The sequence below is a fragment of the Podarcis vaucheri genome (assembly GCF_965113315.1).
Source record: "Podarcis vaucheri genome assembly, chromosome: 13".
In the NCBI taxonomy this organism is placed as follows: Eukaryota; Metazoa; Chordata; class Lepidosauria; order Squamata; family Lacertidae; genus Podarcis; species Podarcis vaucheri.
This window is the reverse complement of record NC_138751.1, coordinates 7,242,021-7,267,294: the sequence shown is the minus strand read 5'-3', so window position 1 is coordinate 7,267,294 and position 25,274 is coordinate 7,242,021. Positions and strand designations below refer to the sequence as shown.

At 50.3% G+C, this 25,274-nt stretch overlaps 1 protein-coding gene across 1 annotated transcript; it reads right to left on the bottom strand.

Moving 5' to 3' along the window:
• Nucleotides 1-1,751: 1,751 nt before the first annotated feature.
• SLC22A17 (solute carrier family 22 member 17) lies at nucleotides 1,752-24,820 on the bottom strand. Its single transcript, XM_082197723.1, has 10 exons — nucleotides 24,649-24,820; nucleotides 22,688-23,027; nucleotides 21,037-21,140; nucleotides 17,918-18,072; nucleotides 15,539-15,704; nucleotides 12,044-12,177; nucleotides 11,353-11,458; nucleotides 9,449-9,672; nucleotides 5,583-5,694; nucleotides 1,752-3,690 (listed from the first exon to the last, which is right to left on the bottom strand). Exons 2-10 carry the CDS (start codon nucleotides 23,015-23,017, stop codon nucleotides 3,375-3,377), a joined length of 1,647 nt encoding a protein of 548 aa, XP_082053849.1. The 5' UTR covers nucleotides 23,018-23,027; nucleotides 24,649-24,820; the 3' UTR covers nucleotides 1,752-3,374.
• Nucleotides 24,821-25,274: the final 454 nt, after the last annotated feature.

Here is a 25,274-nt window from a genome sequence, read left to right as displayed (position 1 = left end):
GGCTCCATTAGCGAAAGTGGTGCTTCAGGTTAAGAACAGTTTCAGGTTAAGAACAGACCTCCAGAACATATTAAGTACTTAACCCGAGGTACCACTGTACAGGCAAGCCCCAAACTTAGTGCCTGAGCTTGCCCGCATGTTGTCTTTCTGCCTCCCGGTTTATTGGTCTACATACTTCTCTAAAACGGCTCTTCTGTCTTCAGAGTGTCTGGATCACTGCCAGAAATACTCCGCTGCAGGCTGCAGATTTTGCGTACCTCCTACTCAATGCTTTCTTGCTGCAGGAATTTTCCTGCGTTTTAAAAAAATCCCTACTTCAGTGCAGCACAGATTTCTCAGCATAACGGCATGTTGCATAACTGGATTGCTGGGTTCCCCAACAACAGAGATGCAAGAGAGGGGCAGTGTGTTAACTTGTCCAGTGAGCTGAGCAGGACCCCCCTATTTGGAGCAGGAGCTTTTCACACAAATGACCATTGCGGGGGTACAGGATTATCCGACCCATCTTCCCTGAACTCACTGCTTGGAGTTGATGGGAGCAGGAGTCCTGGACCAACAGGTGCAGAAAAACGGATGTGTGTCCCAAATATTTTTTTACCATAAAGGGGTATGTGCAGGGAAGAGTATTGTGGGATGCTGTAAATGTGGGTCTTGCCCTGTCTTTTTGCATGTCGAAAGGACAAAATATGCTCTGGAAAGCAAGAATGATGGAAGAGGTGCCAGAAGTCCCCTGCTACAGCAGACTGAAAAAATGAACAATCGGGTACCATAATAGAAAGCAGGGAGGTTGAAGTAGAGATGCGTAAAGGTAAAGGGACCCCTGACCATTAGGTCCAGTCATGACCAACTCTGGGGTTGCGGCTCTCATCTCGCTTTATTGGCTGAGGGAGCCAGCGTACAGCTTCCGGGTTATGTGGCCAGCATCACTAAGCCGCTTCTGGCGAACCAGAGCAGCGCACAGAAACGCTGTTTACCTTCCAGCCGGAGAGGTACCTATTGACCTACTTGCACTTTGATGTGCTTTTGAACTTCTAGGTTGGCAGGAGCAGGGACCGAGCAACGGGAGCTCACCCCGTCGCGGGGATTTGAACCGCCGACCTTCTGATCGGAAAGTCCTAGGCTCTGTGGCTTAACCCACAGCGCCACCCGCATCCCTAGAGATGCTTGGGTGTGTTTAAAGAATTTTTACATGGCGAGTCGAGAGATGAGCAGCTCCCATTTACTGCAGAGTTTGGAGATTTCTCTCATTTGCACATCAAACAGGGAAATGTGTTTCTGCAACAACTTTGCACCTGCCCCTTTCCCAGCATTTGAGCAGCAAACTGGCTGGCCATGCCATGCAACTCTGCATCAAAAGAGACCCAGTAGGCTTTTCCATGCAAGGACCTCTCAGGGCAGCCTTTTCTCCAGATGCTCCGAACTACAACTCCCATCAGCCCCAGGTTAGGAGAGGATGCTTTAGGGCAGGGGAGCCTCTGCACCCCCCCAAGGTCTTGAGAACGCCCAACTCCCACCATCCCTGCCCATTGGCCATACTGTCTGGAGTGGGAAGGAGCTGAAATATCAGGAGGGCTGCAGGCTCCTTACCTGCGTTTGAGGGAAATGCTAGCCTTTTTTTTGGGGGGGGGTGTCCTGGCACAGTTGCTGTTCCATGTTGAGGAAAGACATCAGTTGCAGTTGCACCCAAACTCCATGAGGAACCCGGACAAACGTTTCTAGCACCGCCAAAATAAATGGGGCGAAGCAAATGATTCTCAAGAAGTGCCCCCCACTTTAATTTGTATTTAGCTTATTAACAGTCAGTAGTTTCCCGTAGAAAGCAGCCAACCGTCTTCCCGGAGTCTCCTGTGTGGGTTGTGTTTTGAGTTGCCAAAAGAGCAGGCGGAGTGGCCCAGTCTGTTACTTCCCACATTCAGGCATCTCTCTCCCCCCCCCCCTTCCTCCTTGGTGATAAAAATTAGCATTTTCCTTGGGCCCAGAGGGGTGGAACAACCAATTGTACCTGATGTGGTGTGCATGTCAATGCTTTATAAAGTATACAAATAGGCAGGGAGGAGGGAAGAGAAGGAATTAAGTTTCCAGCTCGCTGCTTCCTTTTGGCAGTAAGGAAGCAGAAATCCAACAGGGTTTTGCTCCCTCCAGGATGATAACACGGGGAAATGACACCCAGCTTATAAGAGGCAATCCTGACCCCCAAGTATTGAGTAATGGCCATGGAGTGCAGCAGGGGATTGTGGGATAGGGATTGAGTGAGCAGCCATCTTTCGCAAGATCATGGAGAAGAATATAGAACAGCCCACTTTTAAAAGGCTCTTGCTTCCATTTTGGGGTTAAGTCAACTCTGGCAAGAGTGACATTCAAAGCCCTTTGTACACGGAGATGTGCTATCAAAACGATGACTGAATGTAGTGCATAGGTTGAAAGCTCTGACCCTGACCTTGAAACTGGCCCGTAAACGTTCCATCTTGGCCTCAGTTTCCTAAAACTGTGAAATGGGAACAGAAACAATCTGATCCGAATGAATCCTCTACGGTTCAGTATCTTGGGGCAAGTTATACCCCCAAGATGGTTAAATATCCAATACTGTATGGATGTTTTTTCCAGAATGGAAAGCAGCCAAGCATTTTAAGGAAAAAACTATCAAAACAGATGGGAGGTGAGGAAACACCTCTCTAAATCTGGCACCCTATTTCTGCCAGGGCTCCTGGGCCTTTTAACACCTGACTGCCAGAAATCTGGCAGGGAAATAATAATAATAATTTATTATTTGTACCCTGCCCATCTGGCTGGGTAGCTTTCCCTAGTCCCCCATTCTCCAATTTGGACAGAGCTTCACCTGTCCATTTCCACTTGAAGAGGCGGTCAAGATGAGGGATCAAGGCAGATAGCTGCTCTTTCGGGGCAGGGAACTCTGAGAAAGGACCTGGCTTTCTGGAAATACTGTACCTAGGAGCTTATTATTATTGCACACAGAGCGGTCTAGTTTTGTGAGGGTTCGCCATCCCAACCACGAAAGCCTGCACGGTCAGGGTGTGTGTGTGTGGTCTTGGGCCGGACCTCGTCCGGTGAGCCACACCGAATCGCCAACTGAACTGCGTGTGTGCGAGGAGCGGGGGCGAGCCAGTTTGTAGGCTTATAAAAAAACAGAAAGGAAAAAAGATAAATGATCAGCGTTGCGGATGGTTTACCCCCACCCAGCCTGCGACACGGAGGAAAGGGCAGCTCTCCGGCAGAACGAAACGGAGAAAAGTGGAGGTCGCTTGGCAACGTCTTCTTCTGCCCTTGCGAGGCCTCAGTGAAGTCCCAAACCAGGCAGCGGGCAAAGGAGGTCCAGATCCAGCCAGGGCGTGTGTACGGCGGCGGCAGAGGGTGCATCAGCTGGCCGGGTTCGGCGTGGACAGCAGAGGCACGTCGTCCCGCCGGGTGGCTCCTTCCGAGTCCCGGCTCTCTCCTCCTCCGGCCCGGCGTAGCAGCGAAGGCCTCCGGTAGAGTTCCCCGTCGCGAAGGCCCTCGGGCAGCCCCTTCCGCTTGCTCTCGGGCAGCAGCATCAGGCAGAGGAGAGCCAGGATGTTGAGGGAGGCCAGGACGATGTGCTCGAGGAAAGAGCCGTGCTGCTCTCGCAGCCGCAGCAGAGGGGCGCTCAGGCCGCCCAGGGACGCCACGGCCAGGATCAGGCCCAGGCCCTTGCCCCTGTGGAGGGAGAAAGAGAGAGGGCCTTGGTGACGTGAAGCTGAAACCAGTTGCCATAGGGACGTTATCGCCAAGGTCCCGGAGCTCCCCGTGCCTCAAGGACAAGGCTGAACCAGCGGCAGGAAGGGCTCGGCGGATGTTGTTAATCCTTGCTCCTGCGTTATCTAACAAAGTTCGCCAAAACAGGTGGACGGCGAAGGCTAGAGAAAGAGCTGTGAGCGGAAGGGGGGTCCTTTTCCCAAGGCTGCCGTAAATGGAGCGAAAGAGAATATAGAATTGTCGGCTTGGAATAGGCCCTGGGGGTCATCCAGACCAACCCCCTGAAATGCAGGAATCTGAACTAAAGCCGCCATGCCAGACGGCCGTCCAACCTCTGCTTAAAAACCTCCAGAGGAAGGGGAGTAAACAAGTATGAGGGGGAAATGGAAATTCTTCCTAAAGTGCTTGGTGGCTTATGGAGTTTCAAAGGGCTCTGCATGACATTTTACTTGCGTTAGTCGCAAAACGTTACGCAGGGCACTGAAAGATGAATCCCGACTGCTAAATACACCTCAGCTCCTGCCATTCACCTGCTTTCCTTGCTCTCAGCATTTTAGAGAGTTCAGCAAGCTGTGCCCATGTGCCGATGTTCCCAGTCTTAAGGACTAGAAACTTATTTTATTTTATATATACATAATTTTTATTACATTTTCTGTTTTACAATTTAGAATACTTATTTAAACATCCTTAAAATATCAGTGAACTTCCCTTCTTCTCTTTCCATGGTTCATTTTGCGTATCATAAATCCCTGAATATTTTACAAAAACTATACCATTCAGTATTCCATTATTACATCTGTCAAAACTTACACAGTTGAATTTATCTTAATGCTGCCAAAGTTTTCAATTGTACAATTTGCCCCCGTATATTCAATAAACATTTTCCAATCTTCTCTAAACTTATGTTCTTCTTGTTCTCTTATTCAGTATGTTAAGCCTGCAAGCTGCACATATTCTGTCAGCTAAAGTTGCCATTCTTTTCTAGTTGGTACCTCGCTCATTTTCCAGGGACTAGAAACTTTTTATTTAAAAGGACAGCATGGTTTTCATGAAGCAGAACTCTGTCCTGATACCAGTACCAAATTCTTTTAGTTTCTTTTTGATTTTTATAGTTCTTTAGATATACCTTCTGTTTTAATACTGTTTAACTTTCCAAAATGTTTTATAGATTCTAAATGATTGCGCTCCACCCTACTTATGCTAGTCTATGACTGTAATAAAGATTTGACTGATTGAGTACCAAATTCTGTGCATGTGTGGCAATGCCGCACAAATTTATAGAGACACAGGAATATACTGCTGGTCTATCTAGGATTCCCAGCCCTACCTTCAGATGTGAGGAGCTGAAACCTGGAACCTTTCAAAGCAGGCATTAGACCAGGCATGGCCAAACTTGGCCCTCCAGCTGTTTTGGGACTACAATTCCCATCATCCCTGACCACTGGTCCTGTTGGCTAGGGATGATGGGAGTTGTAGTCCCAAAACAGCTGGAGGGCCAAGTTTGGCCACGTCTGCATTAGACCCTACTGAGCTACGGCACTTCCTCACCTGCTGCTGCTGGGGAAGCGAAATAAGGAAAGCAACAAAATGGCCACAATACGAAGGCTAGAAACGTGAAAGAGAAAAATGGGGGCCAGGGCGGCTGTTCCCAAGCAGTTGTCGAATGAAGGGTGGACTGTACTACCAAAGGAGATATAGCCAGGGTGGAGTTTTAAAATAGGGCCACCTTCTCGCAGTTTCCCAACTCCCCGTCCACAACCTTACATGACGGTACAGCTTCTTTCCCCCAAAGAATCCTGGGAGCTGTAGTTTGTTAAGGGCCTGAGAGAGGCCTCTCGCTCTCTCCACCTCACCTGATCACGGTGGGGATGACCTCGGAGGCAAAGAGGATGCTGAGGGATCCAGCTGCGTGGGAGGAGAAGAGGCCAAGGATGGAGAAGGTTCTCCGCGCAGCATCGTTGAGATCTGCAACGCGGAGGGAGGGAAGGGCAGAAACGGTGAAAAGGCGACACCAACCGGTCCCTAAGAGAGGTCTCAACCAACAGAAGTGGCTCCTAATATTTTTCCACTCAAAGCAGAAGAAGCTTATCTGTTCACTTATACCTCTATATAATACAGTGGTACCTCGGGTTACATATGCTTTGGGTTACATACGCTTCAGGTTACACACTCCGCTAACCCAGAAATAGTGCTTCAGGTTAAGAACTTTGCTTGAGGATGAGAACAGAAATCGTGCTCCGGTGGCACGGCAGCAGCAGGAGGCCCCATTAGCTAAAGTGGTGCTTCAGGTTAAGAACAGTTTCAGGTTAAGTACGGACCTCTGTATATCAAAAGTATATAATAATACTTTTGGCCTTTAACTATCTGTGGTCTTTTCGAAGTGGGTGGGGTGTTTTTAATGTATTTATTTATCCTCTTGGTTTTAATATATCTATGTGGGGTCTTCTGTCTGTCTGTCTATCTATTTGTAAGTTGTTTTTTGCCCTGGGCAAGATAAAGCAACTAACCAATTACTGTATGATCATTATTCTTACGGTGGTTCAAAATGTGAAAACACAAAAATACATAGCCTACCAACAAACAACAACAATAATGAATAATAATAATATGCAAATTAAAACAAGAAAAATGTATCCTTTGAAATATAGAAATTACGTGCAAAGACATGACACTAATTGGCCCTGCACAGGTGTGACTCAACAGGGCTTTATAGGTTCTTCTTCTTCTTAATTTCATTTCTAAACTACGTTATATTTTTAAGGAAAAAAACCTTGAAGCGGCTTACAAGCTACATTAAAACATCAAACAAAACAATCCAGAATAAAACACGACTGAAGAAAGTCAGGTATACATTCAAAGCAACATACTTAAAGGTAAAGGGACCCCTGACCATTAGGTCCAGTCGTGACCAACTCTGGTGTTGCGACGCTCATCTCGCTTTATTGGCCGAGGGAGCTGGCATACAGCTTCCGCGTCATGTGGCCAGCAGGACTAAGCCGCTTCTGGCGAACCAGAGCAGCGCACGGAAACGCCGTTTACCTTCCCGCCAGAGTGGTACCTATTTATCTACTTGCACTTTGACGTGCTTTCGAACTGCTAGGTTGGCAGGAGCAGGGACCGAGCAACGGGAGCTCACCCCATGGCGGGGATTCGAACCGCCGACCTTCCAATCGGCAAGTCCTAGGCTCTGTGGTTTAACACACAGCGCCACCTATGTCCCTCCCACAACATACTTAAGAAAAGATAATATCTTTAAAAGGTTTCAAAAGGAAACATTGCAAACGAGGTCAACTACAGCAGTGTTTCCCAAACGTTTTTGGGCAACGGCACACCTGTTTACCGGGAAAAAATCTCGCGGCACACCACCATTAAAGCCCCGCCCCGTGACGTCAGCGCGCAGCGTCATGCCGGGAGGGACGCACAAAAGTGAAAGTTTTTTCCCTTCCCCTTGCCGGGGTGGGAGGAGGCAGCAGAGCGAGGGATTGAGGGACGGCGGCAGCTGACGCGGCGGCGGCTGTTGTGGTGGTGGCGGCGATAGCGGGCGGAGGAGGAGCCGTCGCCGGGAGTTGCTGCTGCTGCTGTTGCTGCTGCTGCCCGGACATGCCGGCCTCCTCCTCCTCCGCTGTCTCGCGCTCCTCCCTTTTGCGCGCGCTGCCCCGCCGCTCGGCACCAGCACCGCGGAGCCGCCCCCGGCTCGACGCGGATCCTCGCCGCCGCCGCCTCTCGCCGCCCGACTCGCCCGCCTCCCTCCCACGGCACACCAGCCGGTGTCTCACGGCACACTAGTGTGCCGCGGAACACCGGTTGGGAAACACTGAACTACAGAATGCACATATAACACAGCTAAGTTAACAACAACAACAGCATCATTATCTTAAACATGTCAAAAGAAAGCATCACTAAAGGAAATGCACATTTAAATTCATTCACAAGAGGCTAAAAAGTTATCACATGCATAGAAGACACTGAGAGTCAGGCCTAGATCAAGCAGTAGTTCCTCACCTGCAACTGTGATATTTCAAAGGGGTGCTACCCATTCTAGATTGCAACAGACTGAACACTGCCTCTCTAATTACAGAATTGCATACTGACTGTACCTCTGACTTCTATGGATTGAGCTTCACTATGCTGGATTACATTTTACTAATTTGAGGGGCTGTTTCTGCCCAGCAGCAACCTCTCCATCTACATTTTTTTAAAGCTACTTTATTTTGACAAAGCAATAATCATGAATAAGTAAGAACAAAAATGTGCACCCCACCACCGAGATCATTCCAACTATCCAGCCTTCCAAAATTTCAACCCCTTTCCGTTTTATTCTACAGGCACCCTCCATATCTCCTCAGAATTTCTCCTGCATATTTCTCCTGCCTTACCTTAATGGCACATGTTAATTTATCATTTATAGCAGTGTCCCAAACCTCTTTATACCATTCTTCCATTTTATATCCTGCTTGCCCCTTCCACTTCCTAGCTATAATAACTCGTGCAGCTGTCAATAAATTTGCGAGCAAGTCCTTCTTAGCCTGCAAACCTTCCACCCCATCGTAAATTGATAAAAATGCCACCCCTGGACTTTCGGGTCAGCTTCCCATCTACATTTGATGGGGGAAAGAGAATGAACAGGACTGGTTATCAGCCTACTGAGTCCTCGATCTGCGGCCATGTCTCCGCAATCTGCCTAGTGCATCTTTCTGGAAGGGCACAGGAGCCCTGCGACACACATCCTCATTTTGGGCGTGACCATGATTGCAAATGAAACTCCTTAGCGGCTTTTTTAATAATAATAATAATAATAATAATAATAATAATAATAATAATAATAATAATAATTTATTATTTATACCCCGCCCATCTGGCTGGGCCTCCCCAGCCACTCTGGGCGGCTTCCATAGAAACCAAAAATACAGTAAAATATCACACGTTAAAAACTTCCCGAAACAGGGCTGCCTTCAGATGTCTTCTAAAAGCCTGGTAGTTGTTGTTCTCTTTGACATCGGGTGGGAGGGCGTTCCACAGGGCGGGCGCCACTACCGAGAAGGCCCTCTGCCTGGTTCCCTGTAGCTTTGCTTCTCGCAATGAGGGAACCGCCAGAAGGCCCTCGGTGCTAGACCTCAGCGTCCGGGCTGAACGATGGGGGTGGAGATGCTCCTTCAGGTATACTGGACCGAGGCCGTTTAGGGCTTTAAAGGTCAGCACCAACACTTTGAATTGTGCTCGGAAATGTACTGGGAGCCAATGTAGGTCTTTCAAGACCGGTGTTATGTGGTCTCTGTGGCCGCTCCCAGTCACCAGTCTAGCTGCTGCGTTCTGGATTAGTTGTAGTTTCCGGGTCACCTTCAAAGGTAGCCCCACGTAGAGCGCATTGCAGTAGTCCAAGCGGGAGATAACCAGAGCATGCACCACTCTGGCGAGACAGTCTGCGGGCAGATAGGGTCTCAGCCTGCGTACCAGATGGAGCTGGTAAACAGCTGCCCTGGACACAGATTTGACCTGTGCCTCCATGGACAGCTGTGAGTCCAATGACTCCCAGGCTGCGCACCTGGTCCTTCAGGGGCACAGTTACCCCATTCAGGGCCAGGGAATCCTCCACACCTGCCTGCCTCCTGTCCCCCAAAAACAGTGCTTCTGTCTTGTCAGGATTCAACCTCAATCTGTTAGCCGCCATCCATCCTCCAACCGGAAAAGGAAAAAGGAAAAGGAACTCGAAGCCACTTACACTCTCCCAGGCCCAGCAGGATCAGGGAAGCGATGCCGGCCAGCGTGGTGGTGAGGAGGAGAATCCCGCGGCGTCCGTAACGGTCCACGCTCAGGCACAGGAAGAGACAGGCAAGGCCCGCACTGCCGGATGACAGCAGGTAGGAGAGGTAGAAGTTGGCCCGTGGATCCTCCAGGGATTCCCAGGCCAGCAGGTAACAGTGGCAGATGGCGTGGGCGATGAATCTGGAGAGGTGCCATGCAGAAAACAACAACAACATCAATGCAGTTTAGTTTTTTACAGTACAGTGGTAAAAGGTAAAGGTAAAGGGACCCCTGACCATTAGGTCCAGTCGTGGCAGACTCTGGGGTTGTGGCGCTCATCTCGCTTTATTGGCCGAGGGAGCTGGCGTACAGCTTCTGGGTCATGTGGCCAGCATGACTAAGCCGCTTCTGGCGAACCAGGGCAGCGCACGGAAACGCCGTTTACCTTCCCGCTGGAGTGGTACCTATTTATCTACTTGCACTTTGACGTGCTTTCGAACTGCTAGGTTGGCAGGAGCAGGGACCGAGGAACGGGAGCTCACCGCATCACGGGGATTCGAACTGCCAACCTTCAGATCGGCAAGTCCTAGGCTCTGTGGTTTAACCCACAGCGCCACCCGCGTCCCTTTTTACAGTGGTACCTTGGGTTAAGTACTTAATTCATTCCAGAGGTCCGTTCTTAACCTGAAACTGTTCTTAACCTGAAGCACCACTTTAGCTAATGGGGCCTCCTGCTGTCGCCACGCCGCTGGAGCACGATTTCTGTTCTCATCCTGAAGCAAAGTTCTTAACTTGCGGTAATATTTCTGGGTTAGTGGAATCTGTAACCTGAAGTGTATGTAACCCGAGGTACCACTGTATATCCAATTTTGGGGGATTGTAGGGAATGAAAGGTGTCCCAGAAACTACAACTAATCCAGAATGCGGCAGCCAGACTGATGACTGGGAGTGGCCACCGAGACCATATAACACCAGTCCTGAAAGACCTACATTGGCTCCCAGTACATTTCCGAGCACAATTCAAGGTGTTGGTGCTGACCTTTAAAGCCCTAACCGGCCTTGGCCCAGTATACCTGAAGGAGCGTCTCCACCTCTATCATTCTGCCCGGACACTGAGGTCCAGCTCTGAGGGCCTTCTGGCGGTTCCCTCACTGCAAGAAGTGAGGTTACAGGGAACCAGACAGAGGGCCTTCTCAGTGGTGGCGCCTGCCCTGTGGAACGCCCTCCCACCAGATGTCAAGGAAATAAAAAACTATCTGACTTTTAGAAGACATCTGAAGGCAGCCCTGTTTAGGGACGTTTTTAATGTTTGATGTCTTACTGTGTTTTTAATATCCTGTTGGTAGCCGCCCAGAGTGGCTGGGGAAACCCAGCCAGATGGACAGGATATAAATAATAAATAATATTAATATTAATAATATTGAAACAGCTTGCGGGAAGAAAAAGCACCCCAATGAAAAACAAAAAGAAAACAGAAGGAAAAAAATTAAAGCAGCAGGAGTTTTTTAAATATAAAAATCATGGAAACGTAGAGTTGGGAGAAAATAACAGGGAAAACTGACGAATATCTTTTAAAATATTTTAAAAAGAGCAACCAAACAGTGACCCACTCAGCTTTGATAAAGTTGTAAGTGGTAGTGCGTAAATCTCATAGTTTCTCTCAAGGGAAGTTGAGATGAAATTGTATGTTATAAAAAGGAAAGGAATTAGGACCACTGGAATGGTTATATGCATTCTAGATCCTTGCATGGGGTGATGGCGGATTAAAAGTTAAAAGCCACCCGGTGGTCTGTGATCTTGGCCCCCCCCCCCCGTATATACCTCCCCAACCCCCACCAATGCCAAGACTTTCTGGTTCAGGACAAAGATAGGTGGACTTACGTAGTGAAACCGAGGATGAGAACATTCTTCCAGATGTTTCTGCAGGACAGAACGGCCCGGAACGAAATCTGGGCTGCAGCGGGGAGGTGGCAGGCATTGTCAAGTTCTTCAGAAGCAGATTTGGGGAAAAACCACACAAAATAAAGGAGTTGAAAAGAAGGGCATTCCACCCATGAGGAGAAGTTACAGCCAAACGGCTCTCCTCCTGTATTGCTCCTTTTACAGAAATCTATGCAAAGTCTTCATTGAGCCCCATTTATTAAATCTGCCAGACCATCAAAAGGCATCTCTCACTTTCAAAACTTGCCGGGAATTGACCCCAGACATTTTGCAGCCTCCCTCTTTGGAGTTCGTGACAGGCCTATAAATTCTAATTTTCTTGCTGCCTATATAATCTCTTGCGACTTTCATTTATGTTGTTCTGCCCTTTAATATGTATCTGAATAAATGTGCTTTAAAAATAAAATAAAATCCCTTTGCTTTCTTAATGCTGGTTATTGTCCGCCTCAATAAAGGTTTGAGAGAGAGAGATATATTTCTATAAATATTTTAAAGGGGCAGGTGGAAAGGAGGGCAGAGGCTTCCCACTTCACCTAGAGGCCAGCTCTTCAAGCAGAAATTGGCATGCCCTCTGTAAAGGCTCCCAGTCTTTGGATCAAGGCCCTCTGGGCATGCTCTTCTTGAGACTCACCTTCCAAGGCCTCCTGAGCTTCCGACTCCTGGCTGCCGCTGCCCTGAGCCAGGGCTAACAGGATCTCCTTGGCTTGGGCTGTCCGTCGAGTGGCCAAGAGCCACCGGGGTGAGTCTGGGTACAATCCAGGGCACCTAAGCAGGATCGGGGCGGGGGGGGGGAAATCAGGGGTATCAGGCAATGTTAGAAACTGAGATATGAAAGCTAGGACCTAAATGACACCTTAAACCTAGGTTATGGGCGCAACAACGGAATGTCTAGGCACACTTTTTTAATAACAAGAATACAAAGCTGAAAATGAATGGACTGCAGCTAAAATTTTATACAGTGGTACCTCTGGATGCGAACGGGATCCGTTCCGGAACCCCGTTCCCATCCTAAAGCGAATGCAACTTGCGTCTGCGTGTGGCACGATTCACTGCTTCCGTGCATGCGTGTGACGTCATTTTGAGTGTCTGGGCATGCAGCAAAACCCGGAAGTAACGCGTTCCGTTACTTCTGGATCGCCGCGGAGTATAACCTGAAAACGCTCAACCTGAAGCATATTTAACCCGAGGTATGACTGTATTCATTTTTTGCATAGTCTAATCCTCATCTGAAGACTGCAGAAAACAACAACAACAACAACTTATTATTTATACCCCACGCATCTGGCCAGGCCTTCTCAGCCACTCTGGGCGGCTCCCAACAGAATATTAAAAACACGATAAAATATCAAACATTAAAAACTTCCCTAAACAAAGCTGCCTTCAGATGCCTTCCAAAAGTCAGATAGTTGTTTATTTCCCTGACATCTGATGGGAGGGTGTTCCACAGGGTGGGCACCACCACCGAGAAGGCCCTCTGCCTGGTTCCTTGTAACTTTAATTCTCACAGTGAAGGAACCGCCAGAAGGCCCTAAGCGCTGGACCTCAGTGTCCGGGCTGAACGATGGGGGTGGAGACGCTCCTTCAGGTCTACTTGGCCTTTGAGGCCGTTTATGGCTTTAAAGGTCAGCACCAACACTTGGAATTGTGCCGGGTGGTAGTTTCCCGTGCCGGGTGCAACTAGCAAAAAGGCTTTCAGCCTCATTATAACAATGCCAAATTATAATGCAATTACTAATACCAATCATTCAGATGCCAAATTATGTAATTTAGGTGATCCCCCGCATGCTAGAATTGGTGGTTTGATGATTTACTTTATTTCTGTGTCCCCAAATCTTATGAATTTCAATTACGCTCCAGGCAAAATAGCAATCCCTTATACAACAACCGCCCAACAATCATTCGTACTGACACATTAAATGATTTATAAATCTACAGATGAAGCGTTCAAACTATATCCTTGTTCTTCCTGCGTGTGGCAAGTATTCTGTCCGTGATGTTTCTTTTCTGTGCTTGTAAAATATTATGTTTACCGTACTTTTTGCACCATAGGACACACTTTTCCCGTCTTAAAAACTAAGGGGAAAAGTCTGTGCGTCCTATGGAGCGAATGCAGGGGGGAGGCAGGCAGGAAAAGCCCTCAAGAGCCCCACACAAGCGTCACGCGGCTCTTGCGGGCTTTTCCCGAGAGGGAGAAGGGACTGACACCGCCAGTCAGTCCCTTCTCCCTCCTCTAGAAAAGCCTTGCACAACCTCTCCAGCCGGGGGGAGGCTCCGCAAGGCTAAAGAGGAAGCCAGGGCAGGGAGCGCGATCCATCCCGTTCGCTGCCCTGGCTTCCTCTTTAGCCTTGTGCACCCCTCCAGCCGCGGGGGGCTGTGCAAGGCTAAAGAGGAAACCAGGGCAGCCAGCGCGATCCATCCCGTTCGCTGCCTTGGCTTCCTCTTTAGACTTGCGCGCCTCTGGGGGGGGGGGAGGCTTCGCAAGGCTAAAGAGGAAGCCAGGGCAGGGAACGCGATCCATCCCGTTCGCTGCCTTGGCTTCCTCTTAAGACTTGCGCGCCTGGGGGGGGGGGGGAGGAGGCTTCACAAGGCTAAAGAGGAAGCCAGGGCAGGGAACGCGATCCATCCCGTTCGCTGCCTTGGCTTTCTCTTTAGACTTGCGCGCCTCTCCAGCGGGGGGAGGGGGGGAGGAGGCTTCGCAAGGCTAAAGAGGAAGCCAGGGCAGCGAGCGCGATCCATCCCGTTCGCTGCCTTGGCTTCCTCTTTAGACTTGCGCGCCTCTCCAGCGGGGGGAGGGGGGGAGGAGGCTTCGCAAGGCTAAAGAGGAAGCCAGGGCAGCCAGCGCGATCCATCCCGTTCGCTGCCTTGGCTTCCTCTTTAGACTTGCGCGCCTCTCCAGCGGGGGGGAGGGGGGGAGGAGGCTTCGCAAGGCTAAAGAGGGAGCCAGGGCAGGGAACGCGATCCATCCCACTGCCCTGGCTTCCTCTTTAGCCTTGCGTGCCTCTCCAGCCGCAAGAGATCTACCAGAGGTAGATCTTAACCCTTGCCTCACCTGGGAGCTTCTCTGGGCAGGAATTCCCTTAGCTTAAGTGGGGTGGGGGAAGTGTGGCAGGTAGGGGGGTACCTGCCTAGACACTGAAGCCACATGTGTCTCAGATGAAAATTGAGAGTGGGCATTGTGTGAAGTGGTCTGATGGTGGGCATTGTGTGAAGTGGTCTGATGGTGGGCATTGTGTGAAGTGGTCTGATGGTGTTTCCTGCTTGGCAGGGGATTGGACTTGATGGCCCTTGTGGTCTATTCCAACTCTATGATTCTATGATTCTAAGTGGCTGTGGATCTCCTGCTGCAGAACTGTAGGACTGTATAGAGTTGGGAGGGCCACCCGAGGGTCATCTAGCCCAGCCCCCTCACAATGTAGGAATCACAGCTAAAGAACGCCAGGCAGATGGTCCCCCAACCGCTGCTTAAAAGCCTCCAGTGGTGGAGACCCCAAACACCTTCCGAGGTCATAGAATTGCAGGGTTTGAAGGGAACCCCAGGAGTCATCTAGTCCAGCCCCGGTGGACAGCGGGCGCAATCCATCCCGTTGCGCAAGACTAAAGATGCTGCGCAAGGCTAAAGAGGAAGCCAGGGCACTGAGTGGGATGGATCGCACTCACTGCCTTGTCTTCTTTAGCCGCGCTGGAGAGGTTTAGCTCCTGGCTGGAGAGGTTGCGCGGCTATGGATCCCGTGCGCTGTCTTGGCTTCTTTGCTCTTTGGGGCTGGTGGGGGAACCCGGGCTTCCCCCGCAGCCCCGAGAAGCTCTGGGAGAAGCAGACAGGCTGCACGCAGCCTGTCCGTTGCTCTTTGGGGCTGGGGGGGGAGGGATAATATTTTTTCCCTTGATTTTCCCCTGTAAAAACTAGGTGCGTCCTGTGGTCTGGTGCGTCCAATAGAGCGAAAAATACGGTACCTTTTCCCGGTTGTTGCTGTTCTCCTTCATGCCTTGGGCAGAGCTAATATCCCATTCTTATAACGAGGCTATTATTGCATTATTGTAATTGAAAACTAATAAAAATATTATCCCCCCCCCCAAGGCCTTCTGCCTGGTTTTGGCGAGGGGTTTCAGTGACGCGGCCACAACTTACCCATAGAGGAGGCAGAGGCCCAGCCCAGCCGCCATAACACCCTGTAAGACCCTCCAACCTCCGCACGCCAATGCCAGCCCCAGAAGAAGGAAGTGCCCCCCGACCATGAGGAGGTCTGCCGCCATGGTCACGGGCAGCCGCTGGGAGGGGCAGCACAGCTCCAAGCCTGGAAAAGCGGAAAGGAAGAGAGGCAGTGGGCGAGTCAAGGCATGGCCAGGCAAAAAGGATGGGGGGCAAATTTCTAAGCCGCAATTAAATATTTTCCAGGGGTAACAGAGTGGCGGTTGACATGGAAAACAATGAGAACGCCAGATGAAAACATCAACGAAACTCCCTAAACCAGGGGTGCCCAATCGTTTTTTGGCCATGCCCCACCTAGGTAAAGGTAAAGGGACCCCTGACCCTTAGGTCCAGTCGTGGCCAAATCTTGGGTTGTGGCACTCATCTCGCTTTATTGGCCGAAGGAGCCGGCGTCCTGCTTCCGGGTCATGTGGCCAGCATGACTAAGCCATTTCTGGTGAACCAGAGCAGCGCACAGAAATGCCGTTTACCTTCCCGCTGGAGTGGTACCTATTTATCTACTTGCACTTTGACGTGCTTTCGAACTGCTAGGTTGGGAGGAGCAGGGACCAAGCAATGGGAGCTCACCCTGTCGCGGGGATTCAAACCACGGACCTTCTGATCGGCAAGCCCTAGGCTCTGTGGTTTGGACCACAGCGCCACCCACGTCTCTAGTCTGCACCACCTAAGTATCTCTAAAATCCTGATGCGCCCCCCCCCATGACATATAATTCTTATTATTCAAAAAGTGAACTCCTATTCACGTGGAGGAAGCCTAAAAGGCCATCAACTGTTAATAACTCATTCTCGAATTTCCCTCCTTAAAAATCAAATTGTTGGGAACCACGGCCCTAAAGCTAAGTAAAAGAGCAAAACTAAGTACAGTCTTGGATCTTGAACACCTTGGCTCCCGAATGATCGAAACCTGGAAGTGAGTGTTCCAGTTTTCGAATGGTTTTCGGAACCCGAACGTCCGACGGGGCTTCTGATTGGCTGCAGGAGCTTCCAGAACAGATTCCGTTCGACTTCCAAGGTACAACTGTATCTCACAGAGTTAATATTTCAGAGTCAAACTCCTGAAAGGCCGTAGCTCAGGGTTAAAGTGTCTGCTTTGGACGCAGAAGACCCCAGATTCAAATCCCTGCAGGCATCTCTGGGTAGGACTATGAAATTCAGGAGAGCATTTACCAGTCTACTAGATAAGGTCATTTTCTCGCCACTGCCCCCTTGGTTCCAGCAACTTATCTCCAGTGCCTACTCTGTAAAAATGCACGATAAACCGTGGTTTGCACAATCAACTAAGGAATATAATAACACAAAACAGCAACAAACCATTGCACCTTTAGGTTAAAAAAAAGGTAAAGGACCCCTGGACGGTTAAGTCCAGTCAAAGGAGACTATGGGGTTGTGGCGCTCATCTCGCTTTCAGGCTGAGGAAGCCGGTGTTTATCCACAGACAGCTTTCCGGGTCACGTGGCAAGCAGGACTAAACTGCTACTGGCACATGGAGGACCGTGATGGAAACCAGAGGGCACGGAAATGCCGTTTACCTTTCTGCTGCAGCAGTACCTATTTATCTACTTGCACTGGCGTGCTTTCGAATTGCTAGGCTGGCAGAAGCTGGGGCAGAGCAACGGGAGCTCACTCCATCGTGGGGATTTGAACTGCCAACCTTCCGATCAGCAAGCCCAAGAGGCTCAGTGAGGTGTGGTGGTTAAGAGTGGTAGATTCGTAATCTGGGGAACTGGGTTCGATTCCCTGCTCCTCCACATGCAGCTGCTGGGTGACCTTGGGCTAGTCACACTTCTCTGAAGTCTCTCAGCCCCACTCACCCCACAGAGTGTTTGTTGTGGGGGAGGAAGGGAAAGGAGAATATTAGCCGCTTTGAGACTCCTTCGGGTAGTGATAAAGCGGGATATCAAATCCAAACGCTTCTTCAGTGGTTTAGACCACAGCGCCACCCGCGTCCCAACAATCCATTCCACCTTCATTCAAACCCCAATTAAAACTACTGAATGAATGCAACAAAAATGATTCATTTTAATTAACGCAACCAAACAAAGCTGGATTCAGGGCCGGCAGGCTGTCAAGTCGGATGGTCATTTACACCCACTGCCCCTTTCCTCTTCGCCACCCCCCTAGTGAAACCCACCGTCTCCCACGGGGCCACAGCACCCATTTAGAGAACCACTGAGCTAGGTGCACCAATGACTTGATTCAGCCCAAGGCAGCGTCTTGTGTTTCCTACGCTGCGGCCTTCAATGGAGGAACCCTCCCAACCGATGGATTCGCTTGCGCAACGTAGGAGCGGATACTCACGGCTAAGGTAGAGGCAGAGCTGTATGCCCCCCAGCATCGCCCCCCAGAGGCAACGTCCCAACATGAAGACGGAGGGCGAGGCGGCAAAGGCAGCCAAGACGCCCGCAGGGCAACCCAGGGCTAGGGCCAGGAGAAGGGTCCCACGCCGCCCCACGCTGTGGATGAAAAGACAAAGAGGGTGAGAGGTTGCTCTGCCGATTCTCCTCTCCCTCCTTCCTAGCCCAAGCTCCTCCGAGTCTTCCACAAAGGTCTGGATAAAAAGGCCAGCTTTGTGACTTTCTTGAGGAAGCAGCTAAGCAGTAAACCCTATGCAAATCCGGGCTCAGGGATTTTTATTATTTTCATCAAGGTTCGGGGATTTATTTATTTTTTAATTGTAAGTTGCGTGTCCTCGTTTCTCAGTCTGATCCTTTGAAATGGTTTTGTATGTTTTGTGGTACAGTCATACCTCGGAAGCCGTTCCAGAAGTCCGTTTGACTACCAAAATGTTTGGAAACCAAAGCGCGGCTTCCGATTGGCTGTAAGAAGCTCCTGCAGCCAATCGGAAGCCGCAGAAGCCCCGTCAGACAATCAGGTTCCAAAGAACGTTCGCAAACTGGAACAGTTTGCAGCATTTGGGAGCCAAAACGTTCGACTCACGAGGCATTCAGGATCCAAGGCACGATTGTATTTCATGCACTGTGACTTGCCATTATTTTTATTGATCGTAGTTTAGTAATTTTTGTATTCTGGGTCTTTATTGTAAACCGTTCAATTATTACTTGCTGATATTTAATTTTACTTTTTCCTATACCTGAATGGATTATTGAATATTGCTTTGTTTGGTTTAAGTCATTCATTTTAAAGTTATGTTTTTATTACGGCTTTTTTTGAACCGGATCAGATTGTTGTTACGGGTGTGATTTTTAGCTGTCTTGTTTTGTTGTTTCTTCGGCTCGCAAACCACCTTGTGCAGAGTAATACAGAAATGCGGGGCACAAATTAAAAGTGAAATGAAATGGGGGGAAAATGAAATCCTGAGCAGAGTCCCTAAGGGGGTTGCCTGGTACACCTTTCCCGCCGAAGTGGTACCTATTTATCTACTTGCACTGGCATGCTTTCAAACTGCTAGGTTGGCAGGAGCTGGGACAGAGCAATGGGAGCTCACCCCGTCACAGGGATTCAAACCACCGACCTTCTGATCGGCAACTCCTAGCCTCTGTGGTTTAACCCACAGCACCACCAGCACTGAAGGGTATCCTATCTTTATTTTCCCCATTCCCAAAGCAGGACTTGAGTATAGCAGCCCTCTCTCCGCATTTGTGCCCCCCAAAAACTGGCCCTCAGAGCCAGGCTACCTCCAACAAGGGAGATGGAACATAACTATCGTCGCAAGTAACCGACGATAGCCCTATAGCCTCCATTCACCTGTCAGATCCTCTTTTGAAGCCACCCCAGCTGGTGGCCATGAGAGGAATGCTGGGAGATTCAGGAGGCAAAAAAAGTGCGTGCTGCTTCTCACAGGGCCGGGTTAAACTGTGGAACTCACTCCCACAAGAGGCAGTGACGTCACCAACTGGAATGGCTTTCAAAGAACGCTGTACATGGTCATGTACAGGGCCGGATTTAGGTCAGATGAGGCCCTCAGCTACTGAAGGTAATGGGGCCCTTTATATGTCCAGTTGTCCTTTGTCAGCAACAAATTGTTGCCTTTTTTGTGTGTTGAATATATGTTATATGGTAATTTATGGACCTCATAGGTATCTCAAGCCATTTGCCCATGTTGCCCTGCAACCCGTCCATGCAGAATGTAGGCACCCTATATATAGAAAGGAGCAAAGATGTGGTGGTCAGGTGGGATTGCTATGAGGAATTATGAAAAATGCAGCATGCCATTGTGCCAGCGATAAAAGCATTGCTTTGACTGGGCTTGCGCCACTTGACATGATTTCTGATCAAATCCCACAAGCCTTTGCACCTCTGCCATTTTCTTTCTCTACACCTGACAGGCACGTATAAGCATTCTGAAACAAAGACCAGTTGCTTCACCAGGCCATAAAGATAGAAGGTAGCTTTGATGTAGCTTTTGTTAGTTTTGTTAATCTTTAGATAGATCTTAAGGGCCAGGAACAGAGTTTACATGGAGATGGTAAATGTGTCTTTCTTTCCTATGGGTTTATGACCTTCGGGGGTACTAAATGCATTCGTCCTTGGTTCCTGTTTATTTAGCTTAACCATGTATGCATGCTCAAGTAGGAAATAGTTTCTTTGTAGTTAAAAGGATTTCTCTGATCTGACTTTGTCCCACGTGGGGGATTTTTCGAAATGCTCAGAGGAAATCTGATTGGTTCTTACAAAGGCTGTGTTAAGAGTTCTTTTGTTAATAAAACGGACCTGGGCCGGGGTGTGGCAGGATTATTATTTGCACTTCCTCCCGGAGTCTTGCTGGCCAAGCCTTGTGTGAATTTTATTAACCAGGGTCCAATCCTTCCTTTGGCATCGGAATGCAACACAAACCAGTAATATTTTAGGGAGCAGGCTAGGCCCATGACTTACATCATAGGAGCCTACACAACACAAAACACTGTTGCTGTATGTCGGTTTTGTTTTATTTGTTTTTTATCTTATATTTTGGAAATGTAGATCCAGTTTCTTCTCCCTTTAATTTTTTTTGGGCCCCCAAGAGAGTGGGGCCCGAAGCTATAGCTTGTTTAGCTTATACAGTGGTACCTCAGGTTACATACGCTTCAGGTTACATACGCTACAGGTTACAGACTCCGCTAACCCAGAAATAGTGCTTCAGGTTAAGAACTTTGCTTCAGGATGAGAACAGAAATTGTGCTCCGGCGGCGCGGCGGCAGCAGGAGGCCCCATTAGCTAAAGTGGTGCTTCAGGTTAAGAACAGTTTCAGGTTAAGTACGGACCTCCGGAACGAATTAAGTACTTAACCTGCGGTACCATTGTACGTAAATGCGGCACTGATCATGTAGGATAGAAGCTGAAATGGATGTGCTTGACTGAATGGGCTCGATCCGGCAGGCTTTCCTTATGGATCTCGTGGGAGCAAATGTCTTCATGACAAATGGCTCCCCCTGCCAGCTGCCCCATCGACAGGCCGGCTGCCTCACCTTCTGGCTTACCTGTCTGCCAGGTGTCCCAGCAGCAGTGCGCCTGCAGCAAAACCCAGGAGGAAGCAGAGCTGCTCCAAGGGAACTATCCATCCACGGAAACAGTCCAGGGACCACTGAGGAGAAAGAGAGGTTAAAAGCAGCGGAACAATGGAGAACATGACGTTTATAGGAGGGCAGGAATATGGGTGGGTGGATGCAGCCCCTCTCAGAGGTCCAGAGAGGCTCGGGTCACTTCCAGCTTTTGAGGCCCATAACTGTAACTAAAATAAAAATAAAAAGGAGCACCAGCCAGTAGAGCAAGAGACTCTTAGGGTTGTGGGTTTGAGCCCCACGTTAGATTCCTCCATTGAAGGGGGTTGGACTAGATTGCCCTCGGGGTCCCTTCGAACTCTACGATTCCGTGACCCCCCACAAAAAAACAAATCCAGCTTTCCCCCGTACCAAAGAGTGAGTGGTTTGTTTCTATAATCAGCTGATGGGAAAGGTCTAATCTTGTGCCATCAGAACCAATATATTTATTAACATTTATATGCACATTTCTCAGTACAGTGGCACCTCGCAAGACAAATGCCTCGCAAGACAAAAGAGTTTTTCGTTTTTTGAGTTGCTTCACAAGACAAATTTCCCTATGGGCTTGCTTCGCAAGACGAAAACGTCTTGCAAGTTTGTTTCCTTTTTCTTAAAACCATTAATGCCCAGGGTGCATTGCTTGAAGAGGTGCAGTTGCGACTTGACCGTGCTTCGCAAAACGAAAAATTCGCAAGGTGAAAAAACTTGCAGAACGAATTAATTTCGTCTTGCGAGGCACCACTTTATTTAATATGCCAAAATCTTTATCAGCCATATAGATTTTTACCAAATGCTTCTCTTATTTGCTTAAATTTGCAGCTCTGAGTTGAGAGAGTTGCAACGCATTTTCGCTCGCATGTAAAAACAGGTTGCGAAAAATTACCAATAACCCCCAAATGAACAAGGATCTAAATTTGAGATCCTAGAAGTCCGGGGTCAAGTTAGCTCAGAATGGATGCATTCTTGCGGCAGCAGACGTCAAAGAGCTGGAAGGGAGGATGGGGCAAGTGTGACCTACAAGTGTGACCCCCATGTTCCCCGATCCTGGTTTCAGGATCTGGCAGTGACTATCCAGCAGCACAGGAACAGGGAGAAAATACCCCATACATGCTCTGGAGCACTCCTGTCGCCACAGCTCAGATGCAATCTCATTATTATTATTATTATTATTATTATTATTATTATTATTATTATTATTATATCTTGTGATTCAGGGTTGAGCCAAGCATTGAAAGCCAGTTTAGGGACTGGCTCCAATTAAGTGCTTTGTGTAGGAGTGAAGGAACATGTTCTGTAAGAAAGTTTCTGGCACTATATATATGTGTGTGTGTGTTTGTGTCTGCCTCCTTTAAAGAGCTAAGAACAGGCATAACTGGTTATTCCCACTCCGTCCATTTTATAGACACAACCACCATGTAATGCAGCCTGGCCCAAGAGCACACTCAGTTAACTTCCTGGGGATTCGAACTCGGGTCTCCTTGGTCTAGCACGAGAACCACTGCACCCTTCTGCCTCTCCTGGGTACGGCGAGGGTGGGGGGCCAGGAAGTGGACCTGGGTGGCAAAGTCGAGAGGGGATTTGGGGCTCTCACCTCGGTCACCGGATTGTTGGTGAGAGCTGGGAGACCCCCGTATTCCCAGCTCTGGCAGTGGGGGTCCCAGCAGGTTGCGTTGTCTGGGAACCGGGTGCTGTTGGGGTCCCGGCAGTGGCGTGGAGGCGTCAGAGTGAAGAGGGCGTCCGAGCCGGCTCCAAGCCCCAGGAGGAGGCATGGGAGGCAGGTCAGGGCCAGGAAGAGGCGCTGCCTTCGCCCCCCAGCTCCCAGCCGCCCCAGAAGCCCCTCAAAAGACGGGGGTCCTTGGTCAGAAGCCGCAAAGTCCCTCCGCGGGCCCCCGGGGTCTGGAGTCGGGGGGCTGGTATCCATGGAGCAGCGTCTGCAGTGAGAGAAAGAGCAGATCATAGAATTGTGCAGTTGTAAGGGACCCAAGGGACGCGGGTGGCGCTGTGGACTTGCTGATCAGAAGGTCGGCGGTTCGAATCCCCGCCACGGGTGAGCTCCCGTTGCTCAGTCCCTGCTCCTGCCAACCTAGCAGTTTGAAAGCACATAAAAGTGCAAGTAGATAAATAGGTACCGCTCTGGCGGGAAGGTAAACGGCGTTTCCGTGCGCTGCTCTGGTTCGCCAGAAGCGGCTTAGTCATGCTGGCCACATGACCCGGAAGCTGTACGCCAGCTCCCTCGGCCAATAAAGCGAGATGAGTGCCATAACCCCAGAGTCGGTCACGACTGGACCGAATGGTCAGGGGTCCCTTTACCTTTAAGGGACCCTCAGGAGTCATCTAGCCTTACCCGCTACCATAAAAAATTGTTGACGCTCGGCAACGTCTCTCTACACCAAGGAGCCTTCAGTTGAGAACAGGGGTCCCCAAACTTCGACCCCAGTTGTCAGACTATGGCCAGGAAGACCTGGGTGAACGTGGGCAAGTCTCACGCTCTCTGCCAAGCCCTACCTCTCAGGGGTGTTGAGAGAACGGAAGAGAGAGGAATGAACTGTGCACGTAGCTCTGACCGCCTTGAAGTGTCCCCCACCTCTTTAAATGTAATAATTAACTAAATCCAGTACTACGCCATCGAGGTCAACAATAAAGCAGTCGGCCGCTCGGGTTTCATCCCGCAATTCCCCAAATGAAAAGAAGCGTAAAAGGTGGGATGAATTAATTAGGGGGAACAGAAGGAATGGAAGGGAGGAGGGCAGGTGGCAGGAACAGGGAGGGCCTGGAAAGGATACAAAAGGGGGCTGGACTGTGGGGCAGAGGAGAAGAAGGGGTCCACACTTATCTTGCTTAGGGGTAAAGCATCTGCCTTGAATGCGGAACGCCCCCAATTCAATCCCTGGGATGTCTAGGGTGAACTAGGTTGAATGAAGCGGGCACTGTGGTCTTGCGTAGTGGTTAGAGTGTCCTCGGACTAGGACCCAGGTGAGAGACCTGGGTTCGAATCCCCACCTGGCCACGAAGGCGTGACCTTGAGCCCAGTCACCCGCCTCTTAGCCAAACCTACTTTAAAGGAGTGGGGTGGCGTGGGGAGCACCATAAAGCCCACCCCCTTGAGAAAAAGGTGGGGATAGAAATGCAAATACAGGGGGCAGAGGTGGAGGTAAGCAAAAAAATCGGGTGGGTGGGGCCGTTTTCGCTGCAGGGAGGGAAACTCATAGTAACTGCGTGTGCTTGAAGGGTGGGGAGGGTTCAAAAGGGGAGAAGGGGGTGTGGGCGATGGAGGGAGCCGGGAGACGGACGGGGGGTCCCATGGCGTGGAGAGCCGAGGCAGGCCTCCTGTTTCCGCATTCCGGGTCCCAGGGAGGCGGAGAGAAAGAAAAATAGGAATAGGGAGAGGGAGAAGGAGGCGGGACATGGGGGGGGCATAAGTCTTGGGGGAGAAAAGAGAGAAGGGCGGATGGATGGATGGATGAGGCCGGGGGAGGGATGGAGAGGGGGGCGCGCAAAGAGGGAGAGGAGAAAGGGAGACAAAGGACGGGCGCCCCGGGTGCCCAGACTCACCACCAGGCGCGGGGCGAGGGCAGGTGGCCGCGCTCCGGGAGGGTCCCCATGGGCGAAGAAGGGGGCTGGAGCGGTGGCGGAGGCGGCCGGGGGGACGCTGCGCCCCGAGATCGGGCTCCGTGCGCCTCCGGAGGCTGGGATCGCGCAAGGGGGCGACGCAGGCCGGGGCGGAGCGAGGCTGCCTCCGCCCCACACGGCCGCGTCCCCCGGCACAGCCTGCTCCGCCCCGCAACCTCCAGCCGGGCAGGGAGACCGGCCAAGGGCGAGAGAGCGCGATCCGCGGCGCCGCCGCCACCGGCGCTCCTCTCCCTCTCCAAATGCGCTCAGCCGGTGCGTCACGCGCCCCGCGCCTCTTGGCGCATCAGCGAATCCGGATTATTCGCAACCCGTCTGCTCCAGAATCTCTTTTTGGGGTCTAGCTCAGCTCAGGTTTCGCTGGCCAACCCGGCGCAGGTGGTTGGGTCAAAGGGATCTCCTGGAAATGTTTGGCCTTGCCAAGGCAGTGTAGCACAGTGGTTAGAGTCCTGGGCTAAATCTGGGTTCAAATGGCTTTTTGGCCACTAAGGCTCCCAGGGCGACCTCTCAGGAAGGTGCACTGCAGGTCTGTCTAACTCAGAATTGTCCAC

What these genes read in the sequence shown, in the direction of transcription:
- SLC22A17 (XM_082197723.1), bottom strand. Translation starts at nt 23,017, where the DNA reads ATGGATACCAGCCCCCCGACTCCAGACCCCGGGGGCCCGCGGAGGGAC. An exon ending in CCAACAATCCGGTGACCGAG is followed by an intron (nt 21,141 to 22,687) that starts GTGAGAGCCCCA and finishes CTTTCTCCTCAG; the next exon opens with TGGTCCCTGGACTGTTTCCG. An exon ending in CTCATCCTCGGTTTCACTAC is followed by an intron (nt 9,673 to 11,352) that starts GTAAGTCCACCT and finishes GCACCTCTCCAG; the next exon opens with ATTCATCGCCCACGCCATCT.